Source organism: Phoenix dactylifera, chromosome 7, assembly GCF_051530095.1.
Source record: "Phoenix dactylifera cultivar Ajwa chromosome 7, Ajwa_hap1_PhDact_Kaust_v1.1, whole genome shotgun sequence".
In the NCBI taxonomy this organism is placed as follows: Eukaryota; Viridiplantae; Streptophyta; class Magnoliopsida; order Arecales; family Arecaceae; genus Phoenix; species Phoenix dactylifera.
The window spans coordinates 27405780-27417983 of NC_143196.1; the positions used below are offsets into that span (position 1 = coordinate 27405780).

The following is a 12204-nucleotide window of genomic DNA, read 5'->3' on the forward strand; positions in this document are numbered from 1 at the left end:
AACATAGATGAGTAGAAAACAGAAGCAGCCTCCAAAAGGTTTTCAAGTTGGCTCAAGAATATACATTAAATAAAGGTTGAGTCATTTTGAGGAGCTTATTATTATAAATAACAAACCTATGGGCTAATAATTTAGGCCCTCTTTGGAAGTTTTTGAAGTGCCAAAAAGTACTTTTTAACCCTCCAAAAACACTTTTGAATGAAAATGAGTATTTAATAAAAATTTCAAAAAGCTATTTTAGCTTTTCTAAAAAGCTAAAAATACCTTTTTAAAAGAAGCACCATTTTGGAGCTTTTCAAAAAAGTTGTTTTGAGTTTTATCGAAAAATTATTTTTTTTTGACCAAACTACCTATAATAAAATATAACAATTATATACTTTATCCTTTTATAAACCTAAAAATCTAATAAAACCCTAACAAAGATTCCTACCCATGGATCACTCTTCAGTGCCCAAAAAAAAAAAAAAATCTTATTTTCTATTACTATTTTATACCTTTATTATTATATTATACTATAAATATAATATTATATTACATTATATCATAATAAATTAATATATTATATTAAATAATTTAATATTATATTATAAAAAATTAATTTATTCTAATAATTATAATATTTTACACTTTTATTATTATATTATACTATACATATAATATTATATTACATTATATCATAATACGTTAATATGTACCTTCATTATTGTATCATAATACGTTGATATGTACCTTTAATATTATATTATATTATAAAAAATTAATTTACATTAATAATAATAATATTTTGTACCTTCATACTATAAATATAATATTGTATTACATTATAATATAATACATTGAATATTATGTTAAATAATTTAATATTATATTAAATTATTATTCTATAATATACAATGTTATATAATTATATTATAATAAAATTATATTACATTACTATAATATTATACTATATTATATATTTTTATATTAATATAAATTATATTTTATTATGCTCTTTTTTATATAATACTATGCAAACACATGTTAAAATACCACAGCACTTTAAAAATATAGCTAACAAACAACAAACAATTTTTTTATAAAAATTTTACTTCAAAAAGCTCTATTTCTAAAAATTCTACCCCCAACGGCCTCCTCAAACAGAACTTTAGCTCCCATTCAAAAAGCAACAAGGTGCATCGAGCATAACCTCGAGCTGTTGTCCCAGTGAATGGCGAATGGATCTACATTACCCCAGTTAAGCTCAGACATGCAAGCAGGCTAGGTATGAGATCATCCCCATTCATCACTTGAAATCCAAACATACCGGCAAAGTTCTTAACATTGTGCTAGTAGAGATATCAGAAATTTGTTGATGCAACGGTCAAAGAATCCAAGAATTAAACACAAACTTGTCCACAAGGTAAATTTATTACAGATGTCAATAACGAATTCAATTTTTCAACTCTTGAGCTAAATAATTTTCAGAAAGTATTGAAGCATGAGAGCACAAACTCCGATCTGTTTCTTGCTTCCAAGGCAACGATACTGGCCACCAGCGGACATGGTTTTAATACACATGCATCCTACTTTGACAAATCCTGTAGCTGTAAAAGAAACTACTGCGACGAGATAAAAAGATGGTCTGGCTTCAGCAACCAGCACACGAGATGTGCACAGCCATATGAGGAAAATAAAAAAGAGACGAAACAACGACAAGCAGAACATCTAACAGATCTGAAACCATTAGACACAGAACACCTATTAACTATTAAAAAAAAAAAATACATCGGTTAGCAGGCAGAACTGGAATATTAGACAAAACCAAGCAACAAGCGGAAGCAGCAAAGCAAGAAGTCCCCAAAATAGCTGAATCCAAATGCAGCAAAACCGTTCTCCCAAGAGGAAGAAAACGTAAATGCAATCAAATCCCCCAGCAGTTTCCACCAAAGCGTTCAAAAAATTTCATCCCCAAATATAGCAGAAGTATGAAATCGTTCATCAATCAAAACCAGATTATTAAATACAAAAATAACCTCAAACCCAAAAACCTTCTATTACATTGCCAGTGATCAGGGCATAAAAAGATAGCAATAAAAAAGACAGCCTAAAAGCATTGTAGGAAGTTCAACCAGACCATCGCAAGTTAGAACACTACAAAATTTCAAGATGCAAAATCTGACCAAAAATCATGCAGCAATGTTGCCAAATTTTTGCATGGGGCATAGCTAAGCTTCATACCTTGTCTATCTCATTGAATAGGAGCCTTTATATTCAATAAAATAATTCTGACATACATTCCAAAACTTCCTAGAAATTTCATAAAATAAAGCATAAACAAGATCGTGCTTGTTAAAAGAAGTGGCAAGAATTTGACTCTTCCACTAAAAAACATATTTCTAGAAAACAAGATATTTTATTCCAACATATTTCTAATGAAGGAGATCCTTAGACAACCGTATAGACCAGAATTTACCATTCTTTCAAGGATGATATACAAGATGATTTTGTTAGAGAAATCAAAACATTCCATGCAAATTTTTAGAATTTCTCCTATCAAGTTTTCATTAATCATTCAAATCGGTCATCAACTCAGGTATTGTTAACCGATGTCAATATCATTTCAAACATCTGTAAACAGAACTTGATCATTTCTGAAACCTTGATAAATTAACCGTGCTGTAAATTCAATTAACAAGATCACAAAGAACTCCATGCACCAAAGAGGCCATGCATCTCTATGCATTTAACAAAATTGACAAAAGAAAGAGAAACAACTAGTTTCATAACATCAGGAACTCCCAACACTAAAAACACCAGATAAATGATTGCTTTAAAGAAATTTTAACCCAGCTCCACCAAAAAAAGGACTTACGGAACAGATGCTTTATGCTCACAAGCAAACCTATGAAAAAGGAAAGGAAGTCTTTTTTAACAGAAAATAAAAAAAACAATTAGAAAATCGAATAAGGAAACTGGACGCACCTCCTTTTCCTAGTGATTTTGAAATATGAGTTTCATTAAAATGCTTCGTTATTTTCATAAAACCTGTTCTGGAAAACACATTGCTCTAAAACCCTACCACATAGTAATACAAAACCAAATTTTCCCCTGTTTTCATTAAACCACTTCCACAAAGCGAAACTTCATGAGTACTCCTAATAAGACCAAGAGACAATCAGACAACCCTAAAGCAAAACCAAAACCCGCAACCAGTACAGGCTTTGGTCAGGCACAAGCATTACCAGAACTGATACAATCAGTCCTCGCCCAACTTGATAAGACAAGGATTCACGATCAAAGGGTCAGTTTTACTGTCTCACGAGGGAAGCTTCGATCTGAACAACCTCCTGTCCATAAATAAAACAGTCATACCATTTCTCAAGAAAGAATGTACTTGGTATGGAGGACAGGCATTGACACCAACAGGTTCACAAATATGCCTTGGTCTTAAACTAAACTCAGACCAGATCATTTGATGTAATGACTCAAATGAGACAAAATACGTTATGCACAAAATGAAAGCATGACAGCCACAACCATCTAACATGTTGCACGTTGCTATCAGCACCTGAATTTGGGTCAATAATACATCATCCACAAAATTGACAACCATTAAAAGTTCCAGAACTCCCATTTCACAGAGAAAAATAATAAGACCAACATAGCTTAGTTTAAATTGAAAGTAGATAACGGTACTCAAGGTTCACATCTTGACAACAAATGAATTGAAGTTGTAACCCTACTAGTAGCCATAATACTACTAGTAGTGCGACCAACTAATCAGAGGTAGTACAGCAACACTTGTGCACAACTATATAGAAGTTACTCAACCCATCCACTACAGACTTATAATTCCACCAAGGATTTTCTGCCTGGATTCTAAATGTACCATATAACCATTATTTGTGTGAGAACCAAATCGAGACACCTGAGAGAATGCATGGAGAATGCATGGTCGCACGAATACACATCAGATGATGAACTAAAATTAGAGAGACATCACTACTCGATGATACAAGCTCAAATTGCACCTGGCACACTTGCCACCTGTTAAATCTTGCAAAATGCTAGTACATTTTAACATATGAATGGTATGCCAAGAAAAGCATTAACCAACACCTCATACACTGCAGAGCAAGTTTCCTCCATTATACAAAGGAAAAAATGACAAGATTTGATGTTAGCAATGATGATCAGCATTTCAAGATCATTCCAACTGAATAGACTGGTGCTATTGATATTGAAAAAGTTTAGCCAATTTACTTGCATAGAAAAAAACCAGTTCAGTGAAAGTTAACCTAAGCAAATTGCAGCCATTGGTGCTCATTCGTATGCCCAAATATAATGGAGCAGCCAAAGTTAACCTGAGACTACAGCAGTCGATGATGCAGAATCATGTGGTGGATTAGAAATAAACTCTACAAAATAGGCACAAAAATAAATTACCATACCAATGGATGAAGATCCATTGGAGATGATAGCGATCCACCAAAATCAGCAGCAAAAAAATGAGCTCATAGTCAACTTCTGCAGCTACAAGGGCCAGCAACAGTCTACAACCAACAGGAGCTCTCTGCTAGACCTAGTCAACATGACATCTGCAGCTACCAGGGCAGCAACAGTCTCACACAATCAACATGTAATCTCCACCAGACCTTCCAACCTCTCAGTTCACAGCTACAGCCACGGGCCGCATCATCACATGTTGGAAACATGGTGAAATTTGAATTAAATTCCTAGAATTCCATTTATCACTATGGGGACCATAATAAGGAAATGCCTAACCAATAACTCTATTTAGCTTTTCCCAGCCACATGGCTCTAGGGAACAGATTTGCATTTCTTCCAACCATGTCTGTGTATATCCAAAAAGCTGGTTATCAATATACCAAATCTACCGTTCATGTTAACAAATATCATTGCAATATTAACTTGATTTAGAAGGTCGACATTAGATTTATTATTCAACCTAGCATCAGGCCAATTTGTCACAAATATGAAAAATATTGAACAGCAGATCCAGCATATGAATAACCAACTCTGAGAATACACTTTATGCATGGTTGGAAGAAGCATGAATCAATTCTGATACTATTGTTAAGGAAAAATTTGTTGCCTGTGCACAACATGTGGATGTCGAAAGAACAGTAAAAAGCTAGTTGCACCCTATGGCCATTGGTACATCACCTTTTCAAAGTCCACATGCAGGAGAAATTAAATACTGATATAAACAGCAACATGTGCCGGTGCTACAGCAACTGACATGGTCATCACAGCTAGCACTACTCCTTTCAGTTCCCACATAGGAAATGAAAAGAACAAGATCAGAATATAATCCAAAAACCGACGGACATGACTCTGCAACAAGGATTAAACATAACTCTTACCAGTCATGAGACCATCAAAGTACATTAGAAAACTGGCCTCAGTGCAGGTCTTGTTTTTAGAATGTTGGTCAGCAAAAAATCACTGTCAGCATCACTATTAACATCACCATCATCATGAAGTACAAACAACATCACCATCATCAGCATCATCACCAATATCATCATCAAGGAAGAACAAAGAACATCAGCTACAACATCATCAGCAAGGACATATGCATTTGAAACCATCTTGCCAGCAATCGACAACAACCCTTTCACGAACAGTTAACTAGAAAAATGCACAGCAGGTTGTATCATAAGTAAAGTTGCACTAAATTATCATAGAACAAGTTTATAAGGAGAAAGGAGGACATAACGAAGACATAGGAAGTACTAAAAGTTCATATAGAACATAAGTAGACTTCTAACAAATGCTACCAGCATACCAACTACTTGAGCACCACAAGCAGGACGTATTATAGAAACCACAATAAACCCAGCAAAGTACAAATTTGCAACCTTAAAAAGGAGTCCAGGATAACCAAAACTATCATCGAAATTCATAAAGATCCTTGTTTATAGCATGTGTCAATGGCCGAGCCTCAAGGGTATGTCTAACCAATCAAACTGAAAGATCCATCAATCCTGCCAAACAAACCAGGTGAAAATTAATAAGAAAAACACCAAACACGGCAAGATATAGTAACTTTGTTACAAGTACAACGTTAACTACCTGGTCAGAACTGCGTGGAGATGGACTCCGGGAATCTGCAAGTCGGCCACGGGGTGAAACACTTCGTGATGGTGGTGAACGTTTGCCATGGCTACCTTTGTCTGGGCTTTCATCACAGGAAGGTGGGGTCCTACGAGGCATTGGACTCCTTCGAGGACTATAGCTACGCCGATCAGGTGAGGCACTATCCAAGATAATATATCAGACAATGGCAGCAGGATGCAATAAAGATCTAAAGAATATATTAGAGAATGCTACCTATCATAAGAGAGGCTCCTGCTTCTCCTTCGATAATCATCTGACCTCCTACCACGGCCTCTATAATAATCAGGGCTTTGTCTGCGGCTTCTGCTCCTATGGCGATAATCCCTTTCCCTGTAACGGTTCCTGTCATAACGCCCCTTGCTTCGACTACGGCTTCGCCTCCTATAATCTCTGTCCCGATAATCATCTCTGTACCTGATCAATGCATTAAAAAAACTATAAGCTAATAGATGTATTAAGAACAAAGAAGTATCTATGGGGTTGCAAAAATTACCACTTTAAGCACTTGTTTGCATAAGCAAACTAAATCATATACTAACAAAATCATACATTATCATGAATTTAGCTAACATTCCACCCAAACTTCTTCAGATGGATCTTGCAGGAGGATGTATCATTTAATAAGAAATCTATACAGCAAGAAAGAGTGATTAAAGACAAGATAGATATTTACATAGAGTAGACAAGGCACATATCCTAGACTCCTAGTGCTGTCAGCATGTTAGAACTCATAAAAAGCATCAACTAAATCCTGCTATGACAGCATAGAGAATTATTAATATAACTAGTAAACAGGGGAAGATAACCCTCCAAAACCATAAGCTAGTTAGCATACAAGCTACTCAATCAAGACAGGAGATGCATTTAGTAAAACCGATTTTGATAAAAACAATTAGTAATGGATTGGATTGTACTCAATCCAAACTTGACCACATCAACCAACTCAACTGAGCTGGGCTAGGCCAAAGTTTTATGAACTCAGGCTAGTATTGGGTGCCAAAAAAAATCCCAACCTAACCACAAGTTGGGCTGGTTACAGTTGAGCTTATCCCAACAAGACAATAACCATAGCCCAATCCAAACCTGCCTCAAACAGACCCACCCTATATACATCAAAATACCAGCCTAACAAAATGTTCAAGACCTTTGCCCAATCTTAAATTATGTATACAACCCAAACTAACCTGTCTCATGCAATCTAACCCAGATGAACCCAACCAAACACAAGTTTAACTTAAGATTGAGTTGTGTCAGTAGATACAGAGATAGGGTTGGTCTATGATTGGCCCTCAACCCAACACAACCTATCCATGTTGCAACACTAATCAGAAAAACAAGGCAAATACAACAATACTGATATCGATAATAAAACTCATTTAGTACCTTCAATGCATATCAAAAAGAGATGGTACTCCACACGCACGTGCGCACACATACACACACCCAAAAAAAAAAACTTACCTTGGCCTAGGGCTACGGCTCCTTGACCTGCCACTTGTCTTTGGGAGCACCTCTACAATTCTTCCTTTACGACTGCAAACATAGTTGAATAAGGACCATAAGCAGGTCCAAATCAAATAAACAATTAAACAAACCAGAACATTGAAATAATAAGCATATACAAATGTAGAATGCATAAAAAATAATAAGGACAGTTTCAAGCTTAGTGACACAAAAAATTCAAAAAAGAAAGAAAGAGAGAATTACGGTGAAAAATGATTGCATAAACAGGAGCCAAACATAACTTGAAAATGGTGCGAACAAACTCAAACTTGGATGGATGCTACCATTTAAATTAATTTCAACTTTATAATAACTAAATCGCAGCCAGTAGCAAGACAATCCTAATATATTGATATGCACAAGATAAAGAGAGCCCGAGAATTCAAGAATTTGATCCCTTCAGTAACTACTCCAATCCCCTTCCCTTAAGGGTATCCAATAGACAGTCTATGTTCTACCAACCGGTGCCTACTACATCTGATAGCAAACCATGTTCTACAGGGCTAACAGCTAGTGACAACCAAAAATGGGGTGGTCGTGCCACAAAGCCAACAGGAATTAACTAGACCCAGCATTGGAAGTTTAAAAACCATTCCGGGGATATATCTGAGAGTTAAAATCTACTTGCACGCTCCAGCAGACGTTGAAAAGCATGAGTTGAAAACTTTTGACACTTATTGCTATAAAAAAAAAGCGAATAATCAGAATATCCAGCATCATCTTCTTAAGAAATGCTGGAATAAGGTTGCAATTCTCATTATCCATGAGTGAGCTCCTATTTCAAGTTCTAAAAATGCTCTGTCGAGCCTATAATCCTCTAAAACAAAAGTAAAAAAGGTAAAAAGGTCAAAAAAAAAAAAAAAAAACTCCGAGTCGCCAAGATTTCATTGAGAAAACCGATATACGACAGAAATTTGAGGTAGTCGTTACTACCACATTCTTTTTAGAAGCGAGAAATCAAACCTTAAAAAATAATCAAGTTCATAAAAAGGAGTGAGAAAACATGGCATGATTTGAGCATGCGTGATAATGCAAAACCTTTTTTGATATCCCAGGGAGCCTCCAGAATCCATGTTAACATTTTTAACTTACATGGGTTCAGCATTCGGCCCATATTTTGCAAATTGAACCATAATGTTTCGACCATCCACGTTTCGCCCTGTAAGCACAAAAAACTTGGCAACAATCAGAAAATTTTCTGACGGATTTATTAATTTATACCTCACAACAACAGATCAAGAGAAATTAAAGAAAGAAGAGAACCAACAAAAAAAAAAAACTTACCATCGAGCCTCTCCACGGCCTTTTGGGCCTCATCAGCATACTTGTACCTCACGAACGCAAATCCCCGCGAATCTCCGCTCCTTCATGCCCACGAAATTCACCAACATAAGCGGTAATACAATCCGAAAACCTAACAATCTCGAATCCTAGAAGAAGAATCAATCTTTAACGCACCTACGGTCCCTTGGGATGAAGACGTCCACCACCTTGCCATATCGATCGAAGAGAGGATAGAGATCATCTGCTGTGGTACCTATGAACCCAAAAAAGAAAAAACAAAAAAAAAGGATCAGAACGACGGAAGCAGAGAAAAGGGAGGAGAAGAGAGGGAGCTACTCACGGAAGCTGATGTTGAGGACGAGAAGGGAGTAGGTGTCTCTGATGTCCGGCGGCCCAGATCGCCCGAAGTGCGACATGGCCGAGGAGAGGGAGAGAGGATTCGATGGAGCTAGGGTTAGGGTTTCGGAGACAGGCGCGGGAAGTTTCTCGAAGGGAGAGGGCTCATCGCCGGTGTGGCTATAAAGAATTAAAGATAGTAAGCTGAGGGTACATATAGGAATAAGATGGTCGATGAAAGGCCGCCCTTGGACTTCGTCTTTATTACTTTGCTGCCCTCTCATGGATGCCAAGTGTGGTGAGGTTCATCGTTTGTAGATCCTTCTAGGTGGGGTAATCTAAACCTTGGTATGTTGTCCGAGTCGGATTGGGCCTAATTGTGTATCAATTTGTTCAGATTGAAGTCTTGGGCAACTGAACCTGATGTACGTAGTAGAGCTTTAGACCCAGAAATTGATCTTGTGATATGAATGGCTCGTAATCAAACTCTTGATTAGACCCAATTGACTCTAACTTGACTTGATCTAGGTTGTGTTTGTGTGAAAGTTTTGGATTATAGTTGGGTCTTAACAAGTTATCAAACATATTTGTTGGTTAAATGGGATTTGGCTCTTGTGTTTTATTGGTTACATTGCAGTTGCATCGACTCCTATCTGCTATATTTCTTAGCATCACTGTGTCTCCTTATATCAAATATCCTCAAGCTTTTGAAATCTTTAGTTGAAGGCAAATGTGTAACTTTGATCAGCGAATTGCAAGCATTATTTGATGAAAATTAGTTGAAACGAGAATTAGATTCACGCAGGAGCCAACTCTCAAAAGGATGGGGTAGGTATAAGGAAGAAGGTGGGGTTTAGCCTATTCTAATCTTAAAAAAATAAAAAATAAAACTCATAATTTTGTTGGGGCTGAGTTGGCCGAGTTAGTATGGTTAACCATATCTCTCACAATACTGAAGTTTTGTTTCCATCTCATGTTTTTAGTGTTGCTTCTGTTGCTTAAAAATATTGTTTGGTTGTCAACTATATCAAAACTACTTTTAGTATGTCATAGTTTTATAAAAATTTGTTTTGTTAAAACATGATTTACTAGATCTATAGTTAGCAAGATTAACTGATATTATATAGGAGTTGGGACAACCAATCCAAATCCTGATTACTAAGACTTGGAAGAGCTTGTTTTGAGAAAAAAGTCTTTCATAAACTCTATTTTTCCTATTTTACAAGATATTTAAATTTGCTATAACCATCATGAAATCTTTCCCAAACAACTAGTTTCATAAGATTTTAAAGATCTTGTATTAGAAATAACAATTTACTAGCATCATCCAACTAAACAGCTCCAAAAGGTTGTTTCTAAAAGTAAATCTATTTAAATTTTTGGATAAAAAGTACTTTTTGATATATTTTAGATTTAGCAATTATACATACTAAATGTATAATAGTTCCCAAATGCTCTGGATGGTGCTTTCCTCTTTGCTTTCCATGCATGTAACCATTCTACCGACCACATTTTTATTCATTTCCTTCTGTAATTAGTTCTTATAAACTCAAATGCTTTTCGATCAAAACTGATCTTATGTAATTAGAATATTGATGAGTAAAAATAACATTGTAAACCGAAAGTATTCTCTTGGATATATTTTTCTAAAAAGTATCACAGCTTGTACACTAGTTCCTGATGAATGGGTTTGCCATGTTCAGAAGATACGGGGCAACCTCAAGAAGCTAGAAGTTAGTCTTTTAGCTTTTCCTGAGAGCACTTTTTTGACTTTTATTTTTTTAGAAGCACTTCTCAAATGATGTTACCAAATACTTAACTTTTCAGAAAGTAATTTCTTTACTTTAAGGATTACAAAGGAAAATTTTAGAATCAAGTTCGGTATGAAAAGCTAAGGATAGAATCAAGTAGACATTTTCTAGTTCTACTTGTCCAGGATAGTTACCTGCCATTCAAAATTGATCCTAATTGCAACCAAAGACTAAGACATTGAACTGCAATCCCTGATTGAGATGCAATAAGAGCAAACTAAGACTTAATTTTCTTTTATTTATCTCGACAACATCGTAAAAGTGGTTTAATTTTTCAGCTTCCATAATAACACTATCAAATTTCTTTCTTAATTTGTATCCATCATGTCTAGACTTCAATGAAGAAAAGGATTCTAGCATTGAAATCACCTAAGAAATGATCTCCTTAAGCCGGGATTCCCAATATTTTTTTGCGAAGTGTAGCATGTCTTCCAAAAACAAATGAAAGCCATGTTGGTCATAGCAATACTTGGCTTTATTTACATTGATATGATATAAAAAGTCTTAAACAATTTTATGAGCAATGTACATTAGTGTCTAATCCTTCCTTTTTTAAAAATCAATCCTGGATGCAAAATCTTTAGCTGCGGTCACATACATTTCATGTAGGCTTGTGCATAATAACTAGTTTTAGGAAAAGGAAGGGATAGTCTCCAAGAAACTTTTTTTGGTATTAGTCCCTGGATTCTTTCGTATTTCCATATCCATTCATTAATTCAATTCATTAATTCTTTAAATTTACCTTTTAATAGGCGAGAATGCCAGCTGAAGAGAATTCACCTGATCATAGTGCAAGCTGGGCTGGGAATGTTAGACGCATGGTCAGGTGATGATGGGTTGTGTTAGGATCAATATTAATGACCTAGCAACTTAAGATCATATTTGACACAATTAACTCATAATGACCTAGTTAACATACAAACCAATATTAATCTATTTATTTGTCATCTATCAACCATTTTATGGACTAACATGCAAAACTTCAAAAACAAACAACCACACAGCTTCAATGCAAGGATCCGGCATCTATCATGGTCAAATTGCTGCCATAACAAATTACTCTACATGCAGTTACAAGCATGCCAACTCAGCATGCATACTCAATTAAAGATACTGACTCTGGGGATCATTCTGCAAGTTAGTA

The 12204-nt window shown here is 35.5% G+C and overlaps 1 protein-coding gene across 9 annotated transcripts; it reads right to left on the reverse strand.

Moving 5' to 3' along the window:
- Positions 1-1391: 1391 nt before the first annotated feature.
- Positions 1392-9480, reverse strand: LOC103716111 (serine/arginine-rich splicing factor SC35). Of its 9 annotated transcripts, XM_088701426.2 has the most exons (12): positions 9254-9480; positions 9088-9166; positions 8914-8993; positions 8722-8788; positions 7588-7659; positions 6340-6540; positions 6082-6265; positions 5868-5993; positions 5370-5637; positions 4434-5270; positions 4281-4352; positions 1392-1601 (listed from the first exon to the last, which is right to left on the reverse strand). In XM_088701426.2, the coding sequence occupies exons 1-8, from the start codon at positions 9327-9329 to the stop codon at positions 5988-5990; spliced, it is 765 nt and encodes a 254-aa protein (XP_088557552.2). In that variant the 5' UTR covers positions 9330-9480; the 3' UTR covers positions 1392-1601; positions 4281-4352; positions 4434-5270; positions 5370-5637; positions 5868-5987. The 9 variants fall into 9 exon arrangements, with proteins under 9 accessions (XP_088557552.2, XP_088557550.2, XP_088557548.2 ...); XM_088701424.2 differs by lacking the exon at positions 4281-4352 and having other exon boundaries at positions 4434-5264; XM_088701422.2 differs by lacking the exon at positions 4281-4352 and having other exon boundaries at positions 1392-1586.
- Positions 9481-12204: the final 2724 nt, after the last annotated feature.